This window comes from Hemitrygon akajei, chromosome 16, assembly GCF_048418815.1.
Source record: "Hemitrygon akajei chromosome 16, sHemAka1.3, whole genome shotgun sequence".
NCBI lineage: Eukaryota > Metazoa > Chordata > Chondrichthyes > Myliobatiformes > Dasyatidae > Hemitrygon > Hemitrygon akajei.
Genome location: NC_133139.1, coordinates 89,759,365 through 89,784,297, shown reverse-complemented (window position 1 = coordinate 89,784,297; position 24,933 = coordinate 89,759,365). Strand labels below are relative to the sequence as shown.

The 24,933-nt window shown below is 45.3% G+C and overlaps 1 protein-coding gene across 1 annotated transcript in view; it reads right to left on the bottom strand.

The window, feature by feature from the left end:
- The window catches only part of LOC140740286 (PDZ domain-containing protein GIPC1-like), an 80,075-nt gene that overhangs the window by 7,463 nt on the left and 47,679 nt on the right, over nucleotides 1–24,933 (bottom strand). Inside the window, exon 5 of the mRNA XM_073069422.1 lies at nucleotides 14,441–14,522. Within this exon, the coding sequence (XP_072925523.1) occupies nucleotides 14,441–14,522 (82 nt within the window). The remainder of the gene's footprint in view (nucleotides 1–14,440; nucleotides 14,523–24,933) is intronic.

Here is a 24,933-nt window from a genome sequence, read left to right as displayed (position 1 = left end):
GCAGCTTGATGAGGAGAGAAAACTGACTGAGGGAGGTAGTTTAGGCTGCAGTAGATGAAAGCACAGCATATAAAGACCAGAATAAATAAGACTAGAAGTGAGAGCATGGACATCTCAAGAGCACTGAGTTGGTAGTTAGTGATGTAGTGACCCATTAATGGGAGATAGAAGCTGATAGCACTCAATGTATTTTACAGTAAACAGTGTAAAAGCCTGATAACATCATATCCTGTTTTGGTTTTCTTTGCACATAATGTGCCCAGGGCAGTCTTCATAATATTCTCTTCCATTCAAGTAACCATGTTTATTTCTTAACTTGTGCAGGTTTTTCCAAGAGTAACCATTCCTGCTATGCATCAAAAATATCATTTCCTATTTAAATTACTTGAATTTTAGCTTAATCTTCCAGGGTGAAAGGAAGAAATTAAGGAGCCAGATAGAAGCTTTTTTCAGTAAAAGTGCGTTCAAAATACATTAAGTTCAAAACTGATAGAGAGCTTTCTAATTATGTTACTTCCTTCTCTACAAGTTGAATGCTGTCAATCATTTGTCCCAACTCTTTCTCCTTACAAAAAAAAGTACTATCTTTTTTGTACTGAAGAGCAAGTTATCATTCAATGATAGCATTGCTAGTTTCGGTAGGGGTGCAGCTAATTCATATTTTCTATCCCTCTAGTCAAGACTATCCCTGATCGCTTGGACTCTTAGAAAAGACAGCCTAATAGCCAGTTTCAAAATATATTTACACTGGGAAAATTAACTGTAGGGCTCGATCCCACCACCCTGGCTGAACTGCCCTGCCCTACAACAATCAAACCATCGTATCTTCGGTACAAACGAAAATTCAGGGCAAAGCTGGAACCCAGGAAGTTTTAAGATGAGCACTCTGGGGAATGGATGGAGGTTGGAGGACAGGATTGAGTGGACAATATATAACTGCAGCTTTACTCAAAAATAAAACAGGGATTTAAGAGGTATAAAATCCAAAAGATACAGTTTTTTTATTTGGCTTGCAAATCAAAATCTAGTATTTTATTGTTAGAAATAAAACTAATTTGGCTTGAAAACAATTGAGGAAGTGGCCTCCTTTCATGACAGCCAGAAGGAAACTACCAAAACTTGTGTTTTTCCATAACATTATGTCAACAGGCATTTGTCTGACCTCAAACACAAAATAAAATGCAAGCAATAGTTACTAGGATGTGTCTGGTCAATTTTCCCACCTCAACGTGATTTTCATGCCTCTCTTCCTCTAGCCTCCTCCAACATATCCTGCACTTCCAAAATTGCATTCACAGACGTGCAATATCATTATTACTGTACGTGCTGTGTTGCATGACATAGGCGATCAAGGTCTCGTGACCATGATTGTTCCTGGCAATTATTTCTGCAGAAGTGGTTTGCCATTGCCTTTTCTGGGCAGTGTCTTGACAAGACGGGTGACCCAAGTCATTATCAATACTCTTCAGAGATTGTCTGCCAGGTGTCAGTGGTTGCATAACCAGAACTTCTGATATGCACCGGCTGCTCATACAACCATCCACCACCTGCTCCTATGGCTTCACGTGACCCTGATTGAGGGGCTAAGCAGATGTTACACATTACCCAAGAATGATGTGCAGGCTACTGGAGAGCAGGAGTGCCTTACATCTCCCTTGGTAAAGACTTATCGCCACCCTGTCACAGGTGTGCACACTGTTTGTCAGCAATAATTCTCAATTTGTTACCTCTCCAAACCCCGTAACCTCGAGATCTGAGATGTTTCCATTTTAACTTCATGCTGATCCAATAATTCAACTGTTCCTCCATTAGTAGCTGTGCCTGGATTCACCGAGGAAGTCCTAGATAAACTATGGGACTCCCTCCCCAACTTCCTTGGCACTTCCTTTAATTTCACCATGCTTTTGCTTGACTGTCCCAAGCAAAACAATGCCAATGTTGGAAAAGCAGAAGATACTTAAATATTCAGATTTTTTAAAATATAAAAACTAACCCTCCTGCTAGCCCCTTAGGACGGTTAACTACTTAAAAGGCTATCTACAGTGCAAAGGCCTTAGGCACCCTGGAGTCTTTATATACGTTGTTTAAATGTTTTTTTGTCTTCTGCATTAGCATATCAGTAGAAAAAAGCAAATTTTAGATTTTCATTCATTTCTCAAAAAATGTAAATGGGAGAGATTTTTTGTATTTTGTTAAAGAAAGTAACATACTAAGTAAGCGTGCACACACGAGGAAATCTGCAGATGCTGGAAATTGAAGCAACACACACAAAATGCTGGTGGAATGCAGCAGGCCAGGCAGAATCTATAGGAAGTACAGTCGACATTTCAGACCGAGACCCTTCGTCAGGACTAACTAAAAGAAGAGATAGTAAGAGATTTTAAAGTGGGAGGGGGAAGGGGAGATCCGAAATGATAGAAGACAGGAGGGGGAGGGATGAAAGATGGTTGGCAAAAGGGATACACAGCTGGAGAAGGGAGAGGACCATGGGACGGGAGGCCTAGGGAGAAAGCAATGGGGGGGGGGGGGGGGGAAAGCACCAGAGGAAGATGGTGAGCAGGCAAGGAGTGATTGTGAGAGGGACAGAGAGAGAAAAAAGAGAGAAAATATAAATAAATAAGGGATGGGGTAAGAAGGGGAGGAGGGGCATTAACGGAAGTTAGAGAAATCAATGTTCATGCCAGCAGGTTGGAGGCTACCCAGCCAGTATACAAGGTGTTGTTCCTCCAACCCGAGTGTGACTTCATCTTGACAGCAGAGGAGGCCATGGATTGACATATCGGAATGGGACCTGGAATTAAAATGTATGGCCACTGGGAGATCCTGCTTTCTCTGGCAGACAGAGCTTAGGTGTTCAGCGAAACGGTCTCCCAGTCTGCGTCGGGTCTCACCAATATATAAAAGGCCACACCGGGAGCACCGGACGCAGTATACCACACTAGCCGACTCACAGGTGAACTGTCGCCTCACCTGGAAGGACTGTCTGGGGCCCTGAATGGTGGTGAGGGAGGAAGTGTAAGGGCAGGTGTAGCACCTGTTCCACTTACAAGGATAAGTGCCAGGGGGGAAATTGGTGGGAAGGGATGGGGGGAGGAATGAATGGACAAGGAAGTCGTGTAGGGAGCGATCCCTGTGGAAAGCAGAAAGTGGGGGGAGGGAAAGATGTGCTTGGTAGTGGGATCCCGTTGGAGGTGGCAAAAGTTACGGAGAATTATACGTTGGACCCGGAGGCTGGTGGGGTGGTAGGTGAGGACAAGGGGAACCCTATCCCTAGTGGGGTGGCAGGAGGATGGAATGAAAGCAGATGTGCGTGAAATGGGAGAGATGCGTTTGAGAGCAGAGTGATGGTGGAGGAAGGGAAGCCCCTTTCTTTAAAAAAAGGAGCACATCTCCTCCGGCCTGGAATGAAAAGCCTCATCCTGAGAGCAGATGCGGCAGAGATGGAGGAATTGCGAGAAGGGGATAGCCTTTTTGCAAGAGACAGGGTGGGAAGAGGAATAGTCTGGGTAGCTGTGAGTCTGTAGTTTTATAGTAGATATCAGTAGATAAGCCGTCTCCAGAGATAGAGACAGAAAGATCAAGAGAGGGGCGGGAGGTGTTGGAAATGGACCAGGTAAATTTGAGGGCAGGATGAAAGTGAAAGTTGATGAAGTCAACAAGCTCAGCATACGTGCAGGAGGCAGTGCCAATGCAGTCAATGCAGCGAAGGAAAAGTGGGGGACAGATACCAGTCTAGGCTTGGAACATGAACTACTCCACAAAGCCAACAAAAAGACAGGCATAGCTGGGACCCAGAACTACACCTTTAGTTTGGAGGAAGTGGGAGGAGCCAAAGGAGAAATTTTTAAGTAATTCTGCTTGATGGAGGAGAGGTGGTGGTAGAGGGGAGCTGGTCAGGTCTGGAATCGGAGAAGAAGCCGAGAGCTTTAAGAACTTCCTGGTGGGGGATGGAGGTATATAGGGTCTGGACATCCATGGCAGTGGGGGCCAGGGAACTTAAAATCATTGAAAAAATTCAGAGCGTGAGAAGTGTCACAAACATAGGTGGGAAGAGATTGAACAAGGGGGGATAAAACAGTGTCGAGGTATGCAGAAATGAGTTCGGTGGGGCAGCAGCAAGCTGAGACAATGGGTCTACCTGGACAGGCAGGTTTGTGGATCTTGGGTAGGAGGTAGAAGCGGGAAGTGTGGGGTGTGGGAACTATGAGGTTGGTGGCAGTGGATGGGAGATCCCCAGAGCTGATAAGGTTGGTGATTAAGCAAGCAACTAAGTGCCAACTTTTCAAATTAAAACTTGATTACTTTTAGGTATACATATAGCTCAATGCATGATTAAACAACAGTAACAAACAGGGTGCCAGTGATCAATGATACTGTGGCGACCCAATTACTAGCACACTCGAACCGGCTGACAATAAGCCAGAGCGCAGGCACAAAGGAAGATAGTCTCAAGGGGTTTCGTACATGCCTCTCGAGGTATCGGGTGGGGGAGACAGGCTTTAAAGCAAGACCGTGAATTTGAAATAAACTTATTCTTTGGCTGCAGTTTATCGACTCCGTGTCGTTATTTCAGCGCTGCGTGTAGCACACCGCTACAATTGGTGACCCCGACGGTTCAAACGTTTTTAGACCGGAGGTGGCAGACGCTGCATTTGTTAATGCGGTTTCCTTGAAGCTGCAAAGCTTCTGGACGCTACAACCTCACCTATGGTTTCAGCAAGCAGAAGCCCAATTCCATGTTCGGCAAATAACCTCAGAGGACACCCGTTACTACTACGTGGTGAGCTCCCTCGACCAGGACACAGCGGCCCAGGTCGCGGAGTTCATACAGTCTCCCCCGGCGGACGGCAAGTACACGGCATTCAAAGCCCTGCTCATAGGGACTTTCGGGCTCTCCCGCCACGAGCGAGCTGCCTGTTTACTGCACCTGGATGGCTTGGGAGACAGGCCCCCATCAGCTTTAATGAATGAGATGTTGTCTCTGGCCGACGGACACACACCCTGCCTCATGTTTGAGCATGCATTCCTGGAGCAGCTGCCTGAGGACATACGCCTGCTGCTGTCCGACGCGGATTTCAGCAACTCCCGGAAGGTGGCAGCCCGGGCGGACTTGCTGTGGAACGCCAAGAAGGTGAGTGGGGCGTCCATCGCACAGATCACCCAGCCACGCTCCCAGCAGCAAACCAGTCCAGGCCCGGCCGCAGAGCCCGCTAAACCCAGAGGCCGGGGTGTGGAGCCCAACGAGCAATGGTGTTTCTACCACCAGCGGTGGGGCGCAGAAGCCCGCTGTTGTCGCCCGCCCTGCCAGTTCCCGGGAAACGCCAGGGCCAGCTGTCGCTGATGGCTATGACGGCTGGCCATCGGGATAGCCACCTGTATGTCTGGGACAAGCAGTCGGGACACCGGTTTTTGGTCGACACCGGTGCCGAGATCAGCGTCTTACCTCCGACGAGTTACGACACCCGCAGCAGGGCGCCGGGTCCCCCCCTGCGGGCCGCGAACGGCAGCACTATAAGGACTTATGGCACCCGTCCAGTGCAACTACGGTTCGACTCCAGCCAGTTTACGTGGGACTTCACACTGGCCGACGTAGCCCAACCGCTTCTGGGTGCGGATTTCTTGCGGGCTCACAGCCTACTGGTCGGCCTGCCCAGGAAGAGACTGGTTCACGCCGAGACCTTTCAGACATTCTCCCTGGGTGCAGCCCAGTTGCCAGCCCCTCACCTCGGCTCCATCACGCTGTCCGACAACGACTTCACCAGGGTCCTGGCGGATTTCCCATCGGTTCTGGCACCGCAGTTCATGGCAGCCATGCCCCGACACGGCGTACAGCACCACATCCTGACCCAGGGACCACCCCTCCATGCCCGCGCTCGGCGGCTTCCCCCGGACAAGCTCCGACTGGCGAAAGAGGAGTTCAAGAGGATGGAGGAATTGGGGATCACTGCCCAAAGCGACAGGGGGCTGGAGACCGTGCGGCAACTACCGCAGGCTGAACGAGGCTACAACACCGGACCGCTACCCTGTGCCGCACATTCAGGACTTTGCAGCAAACCTGCACGGCGCGCGGATCTTCTCCAAGGTAGACCTCATCTGCGGATACCATCAAATCCCGATGCATCCGGATGACGTCCCCAAAACGGCTCTCATCACCCCGTTCGGTCTTTTTGAGTTCCTCCACATGCCGTTCGGCCTAAAGAATGCCGCACAGACGTTCCAGCGGTTGATGGACGCGGTGGGCCTCGACCTGGACTTCACATTCATCTATTTGGATGACATCCTCATAGCCAGCAGCAGTCGTCAGGAGCATCTGTCCCACCTCCGACAACTCTTTGCCCGGCTGAGTGACTACGGTCTAACGATCAACCTGGCCAAATGCCAGTTCGGGCTCGACACCATTGACTTCCTGGGCCACAGGATTACCACAGACGGGGCAACCCCTCTGCCCGCTAAGGTAGATGCGGTCCGCCATTTCCCCCGACCCACCACAATCAAAGGCCTCCAGGAATTCGTAGGTATGGTCAATTTCTACCAATGCTTCCTCGCTTCAGCTGCCCGGATCATGCGCCCCCTGTTCGCCTTGCTGTCCGGTCCGGGCAAGGACATTACCTGGGATGAGGTGTCCGCCGCCGCTTTCATTCAAACGAAGGATGCCTTGGCGAACGCCGCGATGCTAGTGCACCCCAGAATGGACGTCCCTACCGCCCTCACAGTGGACGCATCTAATACGGCAGTTGGTGGGGTACTGGAGCAGCTCATCGCAGGCCGCTGGCAACCCCTGGCGTTTTTCAGCAAACACCTGCGGCCACCCGAGCTCAAATACAGTGCTTTCGACCGGGAGCTGTTGGCGCTATACCTGGCAATCCGGCATTTCAGGTACTTCTTAGAAGGTAGGCCCTTCACCGCGTTCACGGACCACAAACCGCTTATCTTTACATTCACAAAGGTGTCCGATCCCTGGTCGTCCCGCCAGCAATGCCATCTGTCCTACATCTCTGAATACACGACGGACGTCCGGCACGTCTCGGGTAAGGACAATGTCGTGGCGGATGAGCTCTGTCGCCCCAACATTCACGCCCTTTCCCAAGGGGTAGACTTTGAGGCACTGGCTGAGGCACAGCTGGCAGTTGAGGAGATCCCGTGTTACAGAACCGCAGTCTTCGGCTTGCAGCTCCAGGACCTCCCCGTAGGCCCAGGTGAGAGGACCCTACTCTGTGACGTCGCCACCGGCCAGCCCCGTCCCGTCGTCCCGGCCCCTTGGCGACGACTTGTTTTCGACTCCATTCATAACTTGGCCCACCCCTCCATCCGCACTACCGTCCGGATGGTCTCCAGCAGGTTCGTTTGGCACGGACTCCGCAAGCAGGTCCGTGACTGGGCCAGAACGTGCATGCACTGCCAGACGGCCAAGGTGCAGCGACACACCAAGGCCCCGCCGCAGCATTTCCACCCCACCCACCGGCGTTTCATCCACATTCATGTGGATATCATGGGCCCCCTGCCAGTGTCGCGCGGCACCTCCTCACTATCGTGGACCGGTTCACAAGATGGCCAGAGGCGGTCCCACTCACCGACACCACCTCTGAATCTTGCGCCCGGGCACTGATCGCCACCTGGGTGTCCCGCTTTGGTGTACCGGCCCACATTACCTCCGACAGAGGCGCCCAGTTCACCTCCAGCCTGTGGTCAGCGATGGCCAGCCTGTTGGGGACTCAGCTGCACCACACCACTGCCTACCACCCACAGTCGAACGGACTGGTGGAGCGTTTCCACCGTCACCTGAAGTCGGCTCTCATGGCGCGCCTGTGAGGAGCTAACTGGGTGGACGAGCTTCCCTGGGTCCTACTCGGCACCCGCACGGTGCCCAAAGACGATCTGCACGCTTCGTCGGCCGAGTTGGTGTACGGCGCACCCCTAGTCATTCCCGGGGAGTTCATACCAGCCCCAAGGGGGCGAGAGGAAGAACCCGCAGCAGTCCTGGGCAGACTACATGAGAGGCTCGGTGCCCTGGCCCCCATACCCACTTCGCAGCATGGGCAGCACCCGACCTGCGTACCCAAAGACCTGCAGAACTGTAAGTTTGTGTTTGTACGACGGGGCTGGCATCGGCCACCGCTGCAACGGCCCTACGAGGGGCCATTTACGGTGCTCAGGAACAACTGGTCCACGTTCGTGCTGGACGTTGGGGGGAGAGAGGAGGTTTTCACGGTGGACCGACTCAAACCGGCCCATGTGGACTTGGCGCAACCAGTCGAGTTTCCGGCATCGTGGCGCAGAGGCTGAACTCCCAAACAGAGCCCAGCCCAGACTGTGGACATTGGGGGGTGTACCGCCGGTTCTGGGGGGGGGTTATGTGGCGACCCAATCACTAGCACACTCGAACCGGCTGACAATTAGCCAGAGCGCAGGCACAAAGGAAGATAGCCTCAAGGGGTTTCAGTACGTGCCTCTCAAGGTATCGGGTGGGGGAGACAGGCTTTAAAGCAAGACTGTGAATTTGAAATAAACTTATTCTTTGGCTGCAGTTTATCGACTCCGTGTCGTTATTTCAGCGCTGCGTGTAGCACACCGCTACAATACAATGAATTGAATGAAATGGAACAGAAATGGGTGTAGAAGGAATCAAGTTGGGCAAAGGGCAACCAAACTAAAAGGTAACGGTGTGGCAGATGTGAGTTTAACCCTCCAATCATCAATTCTTACACCATGACAAGAATATGCATAGCAACAAGACACAAGCTTGTCATTCTGCATCAGCAAGGTTTCTCCCAAACAGAAATTGTGGCAGATAGGAGTTTCAAGATGTGCTGTTCAGGCTCTTCCGAAGCACAAAGGAACAGGCAAGGTTGAAGACCAGAAATGCAGTGGATGGCCATGGGGACTGAGTGCAGCATGCAAGAGATCCAAAAATCTTACATCCCTTCTAAATCACAAGGCGTCCAGCACCGATGTCAGCTCTGTCCTCACAGAAACCACTGAAAGCCAAGTACAGCTTAGAGAGGTCTTGACAGTGGTCTTCATGGAAGAGTTGCTGCCAAAAAGCCATCCCCCTGAAGTGGAAACAAAACAGAGACTCACCTATGCACAAACACAAGAACTGGGGTGCTGAACAACGGCAGCAAGTGCCTTGGTCTGACAAGTCAAAGTCTGAAATGTTTTGTTGAAACAAGAGGCAGTTTGTCAGTAGAAGAGTTTGATTATGTGTCTGCAACAAACAATGCAGATGTGTGCAGTGCAATGCAACAGCAGAAGTTTCCCTGCAGGTTTGGGGCCGCATTTCTCGGAGGTGTTCGGACCAACCTAATAGCCTATTTTCCTCTAAAACTGCACGACAAAGGGTGGTCACACCAAATATTGATTTGATTTAGTTTGTTATTTTTCTATTGCTTTGTAGTTTTTTTATATATTTAGAAGCTTTCCATTTAATTATTTTTGAAAGCATTTTCACTTTACAGATTTTTCTTTTGCGTTTAAGACTTTTGCACTATTGTATAGGCATGTAATTCATAGAACAGTCCACTACAGGCCCCTCACCCCCACAATGTTGTGCCAAACTTTTAACCTACTCTAAAGGTCAAGCTAATGCCCCCCTCCCACATAGTCCATTTTTTTTCATCCATGTAAAGAGTCTCATAGGTGTCCCAAAAATACCTGCTTCTATCACCACCCCAGCAGCACATTCTAGCACTCATTGGAGCAGTGCAATTGTCATAGCCTATTACTAAAATTACTTCTCTGCTCAGTCATGATGGCATGCAGAAGCTGAGAAATATTGTCCAGAATTGCATAGGGTCCTTTGTTCTACCACAACTTCCAGAGTGTCCAGTTTGACTCCTATATCAGAGCCAGCCTTTCTAATCAGTTTATTGAGCCTGTTAGTCTCACCCATGTTGATGCCATTGCCCCAGCACAAACCACATAGAAGATTGTACTGGCGACAACAACATGTGAAGGGGAGGTCTGTATACTCCATAGAACCCCAGTTTCCTCAGGAAGTGGAGGTGACTCTGGCTCTTCTTATACACAGCCTCTATGTCGGTGCTCCACTCAAAGCTCCACCAGGTGCACCTCCAGGTACTTGTAGGTCCTCACAACATCCCCACCATCAATAGTAACAGGCAGCAGTGCAGGCTTAATCTTCCTGAAGTCCATCACAATCTCCTTTGTCTTACTGATGTTGAGCCACAGATAACTCAGCTTGCACCATTCAACAAAGTCCTCCACCAGGACCCTGTATTCATCCTCCCGTCCTCCCTTTATAAACCCAACTACTGCTGAGTCATCAGAGAATTTTGGCAGACGGCATGACTCAGTGTGGTATCTAAAGTCCGAGGTATAGAGGAAACAAGAGGAGAGCCAATGAGGCCCCAATGCTGCTTACACAGCTCTGAAACCACACAAACTGTGGTCTGCCAGTCAGGTAGTCCATTATCCAGGATACAATGGAAGTGCCGTCCTGCACTGAACAGAGTTTTTCCTCCAGCAATTGTATGATATTTTAGACACTTGAGAAATCAAAAAACATAATCCTCGCAGTTCTGCCCTGCTTATCCAAACGGGAGTTGACTCTATTTAGCAGGTAGATAAGAGTTTCGCCGACTCCAATGTGCTCCTGGTAGGCAGACTTGCAGGGGATCGAGGGCTGATCTGAGCCAGGACCAGACTCTTTAGGGTCTTCATGATATGTGAGGTCAGGACCACTGAACGGTAGACATTAAAGACTTTTAGTCGGCCCTGCTTGGGTACTGGAACCTCATATGATGTTTTCCACACAGTCGAAACCCTTTCCAGGTTGGGACTCAGATTGAAAATGCGCTGGAGAACTCCACACAGCTGCTCAGCACACTCCTTCAGGACCCTGGGGTTCACACCATCCGGTCCCAATGCTTTGCGGTGTCTGAGTTTCCCCAAAGCCCTTCTCACCTGCTCAGTAGTGAAGGTGAGCCCATGACGACTCTGGAGTTGGTGGAAGGTGGGGGTTGAGGGAGGTGAAGATCGGGTCAATAGCAGTTGGTATAAGGAGATGTGGATGGTAGCTGCAAGGGAAGGGGAGGTTGTAAACAGTAGGAGCCTGTATTGTTCACAAAGTTAAACAAATCGACACAACATATAACATGAAAGGAAAGATTCTTGAACCAGTCACTCACCACCCATATCCTGGTGTTGAAATTAGCAAGGATCTTAACTGGGCATGCCACATCAATCAGATTACAGTCAAAGCAAATTAAATGCTGGATATCTTGCGAAGAAACCTCCACTCATGTAGTAAATCCGTCAAGGTCATGGCATACAAGATACTCGTCCGTCCAAAGCTCGAGTATTGCGCAGCCATATGGGATCCCCATCAAGCTAACAATAAGAAGCCCAACGAAAAAATCCAACACCGTGCTGCTTGCTTTGTGCTAAACGATTACAGCAGGAAATCCAGTGTCACCAACATGCTCTCTAACCTTCAATGGCAACCACTTGAAAACCGAGGTGCTAAACTACAGTTAATCTCCATTTTCAAAGAAGTTCACAACATAACTCCATCAAACATCCAAATTCGTCACAGGGTCAGTTCAACTCGACAGCAAACTGGACCTTACATACTGGAAACCCCTTCATTCAACAAGATTTGCTACCAGTACTCCCTCTACCCAAGATCAACAAGAGAGCGGATATCTTCTGCCGCCAGACCTGCGCAGTATTTCTGACATTAATATTTTGAAAGATAGACTCAATCAAATCAATTTAGGGGATCTAGTCAAAAAAGCTCACTTTACAATTTAACTCTCACGCCGTTCACACTGACTGCACATTATAAAAGCCGTCCAGCAGTGCTTGCACAGTACCAATCAGAAGCAGAAGTTCATCCATATGTTGAACTGGAGGGGGGAGGAGGGGAAGTGTTGATACTAAGGGAGCATTGGGTGCCTCAGCACCTGGATTGGTGTGTTGAGGGGGGAGAGTGTGAACGGGAGGGCAATTGTCAAACCATTAAAGAATTAATTTAACTCATTAGCCCCTTCACAGCTGCATTCCAGGGCTCAACAGCTAGGTTGATTGAAGCCATTGATGTTCTCCATGCCTCTCCAGATGCTACTCTGCCAAACTTGTTCTCCAGCTCTCACCTGTATTCCTCTTTAGCCACCTAGATTTTTTCCTTTAGCTCCCTATACACGTTTCAATTCCTCTGTCTCCTGATCTAGAGGGTCTCTTTTTGTGGTCAAGAAGAGCCTTCAGTAGCCAAAAAGGCTATTGCAGTTACTTGGAAATCGGATTCATACTTAAGTATAGATCGTTGGAAGAATGAAATTTTTAGCTGTATTCCACTTGAAGAAATTACTTATAATTTAAGAGATAAATAAGAAATATTTCTGAAAATTTGGCACCCTTATTTACAAAAATTAGGATTAAATATATGGGTGCTCCGAAGATAAAATTATTGGTTATCTGAGGAAAGAAAGAAATATACATATTAAAGCTATTATGAACTCCATGGAGCATGTGGGCATCTTCCGAAATCCAGGCATTCTTTCTTTCTTTCTTTTTTCTTTCTTTCTTTCTTCTTTTTTTTCTATAGGGATATGCTAGAGGGGAGGGGTTGAGGGGAGGGGTTAAGGGGAGGGGTTAAGGGGAGGGGGGGAAGGGTTGATAATTTTCTTTATTCTTCTGTAACCTATTTGAAAATCCAATTAAAAATTAATTTTTTAATTTTTTTTTTTTAAAAAGAGCCTTCAGATCACTGGTGACCCATGGTTTGTTGTTAGGGAAGCAGCAGACAGTCCTTGATGGTATCACGGTGTCCACACAGAAGATGATAAAGCCAGTGATGCCGTCAGTAAGTACGTTAATGTCCTCCCCATTTGGTCCAGCACAGTTCAGTCAGTAACCTCAAAGCAGCCCCTGAAGGCCTCTAGAGACCATTTCTTTACTGTCTTGGAGGTAAATGGCTCTTGCTGTACTTTAGGCTTAAACAAGGGCATGAGGTGAACCAGGCTGTGATCTGATCGTCCAAGAGGAGGGAGAGCTGTATCCATCTTTAATATTTACATACAAGATGTCCAGTGCTTTATTTCCTCTTGTATGACACTTGACAAACTAATCGAAAGTGGGTAGGGCTGTTGTGAGAGAAACGTGGTTGAAGTCTCCCAACACTGCAATTATCCTATAAACAGGCATAGCTTTGGGACACAGGAGGAAACCAGAGCATCAGTGCAAAGCAATGCAAGTCACAGGGGAAATGTGCAAAACACAGTTTCAAAATAAACAAATTAACCACTGTTAAAATAAAGTCGATGTTTCATTCCTGTAAAACTACTGATGGTGTTCTAAATACAATGAATCCAAAGCAGATAGCAGCACTCTTTAATATAAAAAAAGGATACATCAGGGATTGCAAAGGAACAAAAGGTTTGTGAAATGAGAACAGAAAACAAAAAATGTATGCTCAAATCGCAAAATTACCTTGCCTGTACCCATCTCAAAGCACAAGCTTTAATAGATAAAAAATAAGCATCTAGCCCCCTTACCTCCTTGAATCTTTTCTGAAGATACGAAACATCACTGTGAGTGCTAAATGGCTATCCACTTTAGAATCCTTTAGAAGATGAGCCTGTCTGAGCTGTATTAAAATTGGGTGCCACAGCATTGAAACTTAACTTCCTTGTGACTGAATACCTCAAAGTCAAAGCAGAATTTATCATATGTTACCATATACTACCTTGAGATTCACTTTCTTGCAGGTATTTACAGGAAAATAAAGAAATACTATAGTATTTATGAAATGGCTATACGTAAAGACCGACAAACAACTAAAGCGCAAAAGGCAACAAATAATACTGAGAATACAAGTTGTAAAAAGTCCTTGAAAGTGCGAGTCAGTAGGTTGAGTTGTGGTGAGTGAAGTTATTCACACCTGTTCAGGAATCTGAGTAATAATTGTTCCTGAATCTGGTGCTGGTGTACCCAAGGCTTTCATACCTCCTACTCAATGATTAAGATGGCCCTTGACCTTATCAGCACCTACCTACCAATCTTTTACAAAATTATTGAATGTAACTGCATCAGACAGCTGAACAGCCAACATTATTTGGAAACCTCACAGGATGACAGCTGCCTCACTGGCCAATGTTTGCCACGCTTCCCTCCCACTTGCTGAGGTTCCCCCTGGTTGCCACCTCTTTTTAAATTGACCAGGGTCACATTTCCTATGTTCCCTTTAAAATTCCCTGGAAAATTTCTTAAAAAGCTGTACAAGATCTAAAGAGTTAATTACATATGCGTCGGGTTACTGACATTGAATAACATCCAAAAGTACAAGGGAAAAGCAAAAAGAAACATGTCTATAATACGTACACACACCACCAGTCAGCATACAAAAGTAATTAACTACAAGACAATTAACTCTAGTAAGGTGCTAAATTATCTTCCTGAAGTAAGGGATTGTTTTACTTACCAAGTTCAGTATCTCTGATTCCCATGTAACTTTCCAGCAGATCATCCACTTTCTCGATGGCCTTCTCTTCGAATGCCGATGGCTAAGATAAAAACAAACAGAATCCAGCAAGTCAACAAGAGCAAACATCAGAAAACAGGAAAAACAAGGCAACTTCAGTGAAAACAACACAATTATGTACCTGGTCATAAAAGCATGAAGAAAATTTGGTAGCCAATTTCCTCCACATGCAGGAAAAGTCACATTCCTATTCATTTCCCTCAAATATCGCTTTGTGATTTGTCAGTTTTTCATCCTGTACCCCCAGTCACTTGCTTCTGAATACCACACACAAAAACAAACAAAACTGCAATACTTGCCAGCTCTAATACATTTGCTGCTTCACTGTTAGCTAACTGGAGTATTAAACCAAACATCACTCTGCCCTCTGAAATAGCACATGGAATGCTGTGCTGTTTAGCAGGACAGCAGAGGTATCCCACCCAATGTCTATTCCTCAACCAAAAAGACCCTCACGAATATAATCCAAGAGCAGAACCGCCGGAAATGCAGACTAAAACTGGAAGTGCTGAAAATACCCAAAAGCAACTGTAGACAGGACAACAATTAAACCTGATGCTGCCTGCCTAAAACAAAGATCACTGTGAGCAGGAGCTTGCTGCACACAACTTTATTGCCACATTATCCCAAACTTTAACAGAGAGTGCATCTCAAATTATTCAATTGACCAAACAGTTCTGGGCCATTCTCAAGGCATGGACAGCAAGATATAAATGCAAGCTTTGCTCGCCTCAACACCACTTATACCACGGTAGCAAAGCAGTTAGGCACAATCCTTTACAGAGCCAGCGATCATCGAACAGGGTTCGATTCCCACTGCTGTCCATAAGGAGTATGCACATCCTCTTTAACTGCATTGGTTTGCTCTGGGTGCTATGGTTTCCTCCCACATTTTTAAGACATAGTTAGGGTTAGTGAGTTGTGTGCATGCTATGTTGGCAATGGAAGCATGGCGACAGTTGCAGGCTGACCCCAGCGTAATCCTTGGACTGTGTCGGTCATTGATACAAATCATTTCACTGTACATTTCCAAGTACATGTGACAAATAACAAATCTCTCTAAAAATACAGCACCCTAGAATTGCAAAGGAGCAGATATGTAACCTATCCTTCACCTAAGATGCTAAAAACTAAAACATGAACAACCCATTGTGGGATACACATATTCTACTTGAAAGAGGATTCAAAGACATGAAGGCTTTAAAACCGTATGAAAAAGGTTAACAAGAATAATTCCAGGAATAGACAGACTAGAGACATGAGAGACTGAGGATCTGTAGTAAATGTCTTTTCAATTTTGCTGCAGCCATTTCTACATTAGTAAGTTGTTTGCCATAGACGAGGCACAATGGAGTAGGACAACTTGGATCCCCAGTCCATGTAAAACCCATTGATAAGTAGTTTTCATTGTAAAGATATGGTACCGGCTGATTTCTCAAGTCCCATCCACTGCTTTTGTCTCCAGGACCTAGAAGAGGCTGGTGGATGATTTCTGGGGCAACAGGAGGCACTGAGTCTCTGCTGTGGTCCTGATTCTTCTGATCGCGGAAGGTTGGTCACTGTGTGTGAGAGCACCCAGCTGGCGGCCGTCCATCTCAGGACCCTGCAGAGATACCTGTACCTCCAAGATGGCATGCACTGGCAATGCACTTTCTCCAACCAGGTCTTTAGGAGGGCACGCAGCTTGCAGTGGACAGCATCAGGCACGCCGCTCTGAGGGAATTGCCTCGCTTTCACTGAGAGCTGTTGAGGGTATGGGGTCCAGTCTCATCCAGACAGGGTGCTCTGGCTGTGAGGGGGACTGGTCCCCATCTTATCATGGTGGGTGTCAAAGGAGCTCAGGGAAGTGGAGGTGTTCCGGCTGCATTGCCACCTGATGGGCCAGAAGTGCTCATCAGACCCAGGCCCTTGGATACCACATGGGAGAGGTCTCTCATAACATGAGCTAAATCACGGGGATGCCCACTGTACCCTTTCGTGATGCTCTGAAGCATTTCTCGTGCGGACTGCTCCTGCACACCTTTTATTTTCTTGCCCCCATCTGCCAACCAGACAGTCTGTTTTACCATCTGGCTGTACAGGTGGTCCCCAGTGGAAATCTCTCTATTTTGGGGTCCTTCCTCTGGGCATTGGGACCTGGGATGGAAGATGTTGCAGAGGACAGTACTGTACAGGTTTTCTTTTAAACTTTAATGAGCACATATCTACAAACAAGCATCAGCTATCAGTTCACAGCACAATGGTAATTACCTATATTAACAATACTGGGGGTAGAATAGGAGCAAGAGAAAAAAAAGAAACACATACATACAATTACATACAAACACAAACATACACATGATCTACATACTTTACATCACCCCTCAATGTAGATTTACATCTATTTTAAATAAAATCACAGTCCTCAGTAAATCAACTCCAAGTCCTACACTTTACCAGACCACTGTATAAGCCTTTCACTGTGCCAGGTACACTATAACACAGCTCCATCTTTCCAAGTAAGAGTCCATTTTCAGTGTAAACTTGCAATGACATTTTCCATACAGTTCACTTCTTTCAGTCTCTGTATCCATTGTTCCAAAGTGGGTGGGTGAGATTTAAGCCAGTTCACAGTTATCATTTTATGAGCAGTCAGAATCAAGACTCTTAACATGTAGTTTATTCTTCTCTAATGCAGACTGCAGAAGGTTGCCCAAAATTAAATGACTAGGTTCAAAGGGTATACTTATGTCTAAAATCCTTACTTCCTCAGTGACCTTATACCAAAATTCCCTTAATTTGAGACAGCCCCAGAATAGATGTGCAAAATCTCCCACAGCCTCTCCAGCAAAGTCTGGTTTTTTTCTGCGTATAATGGTATGACTAACGGGGTTTTAAAGTACCTCATCTTTATTTTCCAAGCAAATTCCCTCCAATTGGGACTATTCAAGCATTTATGCCATGACTCCCAAGACCTCTCCCACTCTTCCTCTTCTATTATGGTATTTACCTCCAATTCCCACTTATGTTTATTATCTAACGTGTTATCCATTGTATCCAGGTGTATGTATTTATATATTTGGGAGAAAGATTTGAGCGCCTCACCATCAAACATTTGGTCCACAAGAACAAGGCCTCTTTGTGCCCACCTGTTAAAACCAGAATCCAGTCTTGCTGGAATAAAATCTGAAATGAATGCAATTCTGGTTGCCCTTGATATAGTCCTTGGAAGATCTAATTTTTTTTTCCTAATTCTATCCCATTCGACATATAGTTAACCCATTCATTCTGAGTCTCAACATTCTTCCACATTTGGATTTAAAAAGGGAAGAGCTGCTAAAGATAACACACCAATTGAATTTTGCTCTATGTGAACCCATCTTAAATCCACATCTTCTCTGATCTGTGACACAATTGCTCTTAATTGGGCAGCCCAATAATAGGTCTTTAAATGAGGTAATGCTAAACCTCCTTTTTTTTATTTAAATATAACACTTTTAGTCTCACCCTGCCATCTTTTTCTGCCATATAAATCTATTGCTGAGTCTATCCAACATTTTAAAAGTAGATATAGGAACTATTATGGGTAGAGCACTGAAAAGAAAAAAGAAACCTGGGCAAAATATTCATCCTGATCACTTCTACTCTACCTATCAGTGATAAAGGAAGCATTTCCCAATGTTCAAGATCTCTTCTCACTTGATTAATAAGTTTAACATAATTAGCTGCAAAGAGCTGGGAGGAACTATGAGGTAAACTAACCCCCAAATATTTAAAGCCCTGTTTTGGCCAACAAAGTCACTTCTTCATGCAGCTGGCTTGCCCAGGTCCCTGTAAACATCACAGCTTCGGATTTCATTTCGTTAACTTTGTATCCAGAGACCTCTCCGTAGCTTCTCAAACATTGCATAAGCGGGGCAACTGATGAAAGAGGATTCCTTATAAATAGAAGAATGTCATCTACCAATACAGCTATCTTATGGGTTATACCTCCTTTATCTGTTATACCCTCAATTTGTTCATTTTGTCTTATTAACTCAGCCAGTGGTTCATTGCTTAAGGCAAATAATATCGAGGATAGGAGATTCCCCTGATTGATTGCCCTTTTGATTGGAACAGTATCCATTTACTCTAACCCTGGAAATTGGATCTTTATTCAGTGTTTTCATCCAACTTCGAAATGTTGCATTAAAACCCATTTTTTCTAAGGTATAGTCTAAGTATTTCCAATCCACCCTATCAAATGCCTCTCGGCATCTAAGCTAAGAAGCATTGAAGGGTGGATGGATCTCTGTGCTAAAGACTGAATATTTAAAGCTCTTTTAATATTGTTTGCTCTCTGACGGCCTGGAATAAATTCAATTTGATCTGGATTAATCAATTTTCCTATATATTTCTCTACTCTTTGCTAAAAATAGAACAAAGAATCTTCACGTCAGTACCAAGCAGGCTGTTTGGTCTATGTGAACTACATGCTATAGGGTCCTTTCCATCCTTGTGGATTACTGATATGATTGCCTCTGACCAGCTCTCCGGGGGGGAGGGGGGTCATGTTCATTCAGAGCATAATTAAAAACTTTACATAAAATTGGAGTAAGTTCTGTTGTAAATATCTCATAGAACTCACCCGGAAATCCATCCTTACCTGAATTTTTTTTTAAATGTTTTAATAACATCTTTTATTTCTAGTTCTGAAATTGATAGCGTCGTGAAACAATCTCACTTTCTGAAAATTTGTTTATACAGATGTCTCTGAAAATTTCATCCAGCTTGCCTTTATTTTGTGGTGGATCTGAAGAATCATACAAATCTTTATAGAAGGCCATAAATGCCTCTGCTACATTGTCTGGGTTCGATACCTTGGAGAAAGTTAAAGGATGTCTAATTTTTGTTGCAACTTTTAGATTGTGCCTTTCTCATCTGAAATGCTAACAGACGGCCGGCCCGGTTCCCCATCTCATAATACTCTTAATTTGTATGTCTCAATGCTCCTTCTGCTTTATATGTGAGCAACTCATTCAAGGCATCTCTACACTTTTGGAGGTTTTTCCAATCATCCTTGTTCAGTGTTAATTTGTGCCTTTGTCCTAATCTTTTTATTTCACTTTGTAACTGATTATAGTTGGCCATCCTTATCCGCAGATTCAACCAACCTCGGATCAGGAAAACCCAGAAGTTCTCTCTCCAGCACTCGTTGTTTGAGCATGTACAGACTATTTTTTCTTGTCATTATTCCCTAAACAATACAGTATAACAACTATTTACATAGCATTTACATTGTATTAGGTATTATAAATAATCTAGAAATGACTTAAAAGTACAGGCAGGCCCCAGATTATGAACGAGTTCCATCCTGAGTCCGTCTTTGTCGGATTTGAAGTCGGAACAGGTACATCCGGTATTATTTAGTGTCAGTTAGTCAAACATTTTTCTTAGTATATAGTACATATTTTACCTTTCTATGCATATAAAACACTTCAGAAACATACGTATTTCAATAATTAAACCACTGCGTTGCTTAGTAATAATTGTAGCTTTCATCAGGGCAGGGCCTTTCACATGCTCCATTAAAATTGTTCCAATCGTTGACCGACATAGCCTGACACTTTTCCAATGACTGATGGTGTTTCAACTCTTTCCAATCGCTTTATTACTTCCACCTTATTTTCAATCGTGATCGTGATTATTTTCGTGAACCGAAACACTGCGGGTTCAGAGCTGCGCCAGGTCCTAATGTCCACCACATGTAACATGTTAAATAAAGTCCGGGGTTCCGCTGGGTCCTAACAACCACCGCACTGATTCAGGTTAAATAAGGGACTTGAGCATCTGCATTTTTTTGGCATCCGCGGGGGGGTCTCGGAACCAATCCCCCGCGGATAAGGAGGGCCGACTGTATATTTTTCGCTTCGGTATTTTTTCATTTGAACAGCCAAATCAATACATTTTCCCCTAATCACAGCTTTTGTATCTTCCCACAGTATCGAGGGGGAAACCTCCCCATTGTCATTTCTCACAAAATATTCGTCAATGCATTGTTTTAGTTGATTATAGGAAGATGAGTCTGTCAACATGGAAACATTGAGCCTCTAATATTTGAAGTGTCGCTCAGAACCTACTTCCAGCACAAGTCTAACAGGATCATGATCTGATAATAGAATGGGTTCAGTAACACATTCCTTCAGCTGATGTAGATTCTTCTTTGGGATGCAAATAAGGCCAATTCTTGAATATGAGCCATGGGCTCTTGATATATGACTAAAACCCCTGGCACCTGGATTCAATGCTCTCCAGCCATCAATTAGCCCAAGCTCATCCAACATAATTTTTACTGCTTTAGACTTCTTGCTCAGGGGTTCTCCATTCCCAGGTAATTTATCCAAACTCCTATTAAGAATACAATTAAACTCTCCTCCAACTATAACAGTACCTCTAGCTTCCCTGGCAAGTAGTAAAGCTATTTCTTTGAAAAAGGTGGGGTTATCTTAATTCGGTGCATAGATGCTCATGAAAGTAAACTCTTCACCTCCCATCGAGCCCAAAGCTAACACATATCTACCCAGCTTGTCTTTAACCTCTTTTCCCACCTTTTTTAATATTGCAACTCCTCTCTTTCTACTATTAGAGAAATATGAATAATAGACTTGATCTACCCATTCTCTTTTTAATTTTTTGCGTTCCATGTCTCCTAAATGTGTTTCTTGAAATAGAACTATAGAGCAATTAGTTTTTTTTTTCAATTGAGCCAATATTTTTTCCTTTTAATGGGGTGATTCATTCCATTAATATAATTATGTTCAAAGTGGCCATGGTACAATACCTCTCTTAATACATCACCATCCCCTCCCACCTTCAACCAAACACGGCATTTTTATAGTATAATGACTGAAAAACTTGATGATCTGCCAATGCCTAGAGAACTATTTACAAAAGAATATAACCCACAAAAGAACAAAACCAAACAAGACTTCCAGAAACCCAGTTGGTCTTATAAAATTCCTGATAAACCAAATTATTATGACTGCTTTTTCTCTCATCAAGACCATCCCTGATGATAATCAGGCAGAGAGAAATGACACCTGCTTCTCTCTGGGGAACACACACACAGTGCTGTCATAGCTACAAACCACAAGAGAAAACATATCCCCCTAGTTGAGTTGTTGCCCCCTCCCCTTGGCGATTCTTTTTCCTTTTGTCTGCTTTACAAAATTTAACTCGCCCTCCCCCCCCCCAACGAAAATACATTGTATATCAAAATATGTCAGTTATGCTGGTAAATAGCTGTACACGTTGGCTAAGACAGTTAAATATTACTCACACCCAGAAATTATTAATCAGTCCAAAGAAGACTCCGTTCATAATACCTCCTCCTTTGACAGAAAAAATGTAATCATCCTCTTATGTCAGGAAAGCTCTCAGGTTAGCCTCCGACTCGCATCGCTCCCTCCTCTCCTCCTCCGCTGCACCTACCATACCTCGCCTGATGAGTCGCTACTCCAGCTTCTCCCTCCCACTTACCAGCACGGAGATGCCCAGGTTGGTCAGTGTAGGTAAAGCTTCAATCAAGGAAGGAAAGGTCTTTGCTCCAGCATCCAAGTTTATTCTCAGCTGCGCTGGGAAGCGACAACTTGCTTGCACACCTTTCTCCTTTAGCTGTTTGATCACGGCGCGGACTTTTGCTCTTCTTTTCAGGACCTCAGAAGTGTAGTCCTGATCAAATTAGATGACTCTGCTTTGAAACATAATTTGTTTTTGAGCCCATGCTTGATGCAGTACTGGCTCTTTTACTGTATAACTCAAGAAGCATACAATGACGGAGCACGGTGGTGCAGAGGGCACCAGCTATGTGATCAAGAATCGGTGAGCTCTCTCAATGTGTATATTTAAGTCCTCTGGCAGTCGAATTAACTGTTTGACAAACCCCACCATGTCTCCTTTCTCACTACCCTCAGGTACTTGATGGATTCTTAAGCTATTTCTTCGTAAGCGATTCTGGAGATCATCGCAAGCCACGGTTAGAGCAGCTTCTCGCTTCAACGGGTATTTAAGTGCTCTGTCATGCCGGAACTGTGCATCCTTGTTAGCACTAATTCTGGACTCAGACTTGGGAGATTTCTGCAGTTGTTCCTTCAGATCTGTCACCCAGGTCTCCAGTCTAGATAGGGATGCCTTGGTGTCTGAAAATGACTCGAGTTTCTTTTCTCAACTCTTTCAACTCACGTAGTATCACAGCCATATCTTTCTCCTCATCGTCTTTGCTAGCTTCGGCCTGTTCTGGTGCTAGCTGTACCTCTGTTTTTGCTTTCTCTTTGTATTTCTTGTTTTCCAGTGTGTTTTGAAGTCCGAGACACCATAATCGTGTTCCTCTACTCTTTACTTAGCAAAAATATCTTTCACAGATGGTCAAAAGTAACTTAATAGCTATTATTCTTCGAGTTTCGTGGGAGGGAATGCGAGGCAGGTCAATACTGAATCATGGCGTCACCGGAAGTCACAACAGGCTCTTAAGCAGGCTTACTGACACTCCGTCCACTTGTCCATTCTGTGACCAGGAGAAGTCAGTGTACTACGCTTATACGGAGTGTGCAAGGTTGCAGCCCCTGCTTGAGTATCTGAAAGAGCCACTGCTCAGGTTCTTGTTGCACTTCAGCCTCGCACTCCTCATCTACGGGCACCCAGTATTACTGGAGGGGATGGTTTGCGAGGAGAATCTACTGGTGGACTTGCTTCTGGACCCGGCCAGTATGGCCATTCACAGGTCTGGGCAGTGGAAAGTTGAGGGCTGTTCCTGAGCTGATTGCTTGCCCCTCTTCCAAGGATACGTTCGTGGCTGGCTGTCTCCTTTGAGAGGAGCCACGTGGTCACAATGGGTACAGTGGAGGATTTCCAGGAGCAGTGGGCCTTCCAGGGAATTGACTTTTATAGACAGTAGCAATCATTTTAATATGAATTTATCTCTTGTAAATACTTAATGTTTGTACTTTTTATTTACACAATAAATACACACTTTTAGAGTTTTGTAAAACAAAAGACGGACTTTTTTTGTGACCATTGTTGCATTAGAGCAGTGAAATGACTCAGAAGATTGTAGTTCTTCATCATTAACCTTATCAGAATTGTCTGTAGGCCGAGGCCTAGAATCCTCCTCTTCCTCAATAATCGCCACACTGGACCATCTTTAGAATGAGTTTGTTCCCTCCCTTAAGGGAACGCAAACAGATGTTAGGGGAGGTAACTCAGGAAGGAGAGGCTGATGTCACAGTTGGGTAAGTCCATTCACTACCATCCTCCCTTTCTGTGCAATACAGCGCTCACTCATTATCAACAGCCTCGCCCATCTCATGTTAAAAACTGAGAATGGACTCAAGAAAATAAACAGGGTCCTACTGTGTACTGCCAGACTGGACTGAGAGAACTCTAACGAGATTGCTACAGGGCTGCTCAGTCACTACACAACACTGTGAGCGCTCGCATTGTGTGTTCCACCAGTTCAAAAAACCATGTGTTTTTTTTTAAACATGATCTCTCACAGAATCCTGGGGTTCTATGAAACCCTGGGTGAGAAACCCTGGTCTAGACAGCAGAGAGAGATCATTTCCATTACCCTAGAAAAATGATTAGCAAGAGGAATATACACTCAGAGGCCTCTTTACTGGGTACACCTGCTCATAAATGCAAATAGTGGATTCCTGTTAACTGGGACACATCAGGAGCAATATATTATGGCTCATTTGAGCCATGCCCTTTCCAATTTAGGGTCATGCTGGATGACTGACTATGTTTTTATTTCAGTAAAGTTCAACAAGAGCCAAATATATGGATACAAGTGGAGATGTGACATGATACGGGAATCATCCAACCCAAAAATCGGACAGCATGCAGGAGCCAGAAAATTAAGTTGAATAAGTTTTTAAATAGACAGCATAAATCCAATATCTTCATTTTTTATTGTGATACAGCGCAGAATAGCCCTTTCTAGACTTTTGTGTCATACCACTCAGCAAATCCTAGCCTAATCACGGAACAATTTACCACGACCAATTAACAATGGTAGGGCTTGAACTGTAGATCACTAGTGGAAACCCACGCAGTCATGGGGAGGAATGCACAAACTCCTTACAGGCAGTGGCCAGAATTGAATCGGGGTCGCTGGATTCGGGTAAAACGTTGTGCTAACCACTATACTACAAGCGCAGGAAAAGGAAACAGAATGAAGAAAATAAGCAGCTAAAACAAGTGACGTGTGTCAACAATGAGCACAGGTCCATACAACTACAAGACACAGAAGCAGTATTTGGCCATTGGGCCCCATCAACTCTGCTCCACTATTCCATCATGGCTGATTCATCTTCACTCCTAATCCCATTCTGCTGCCTTCTCCCCAGAACCCTAGATGCCCTTAGTAATAAAGAACCTATTGACCTCTGCTTTAAATATACCCAAATACCTGGCCT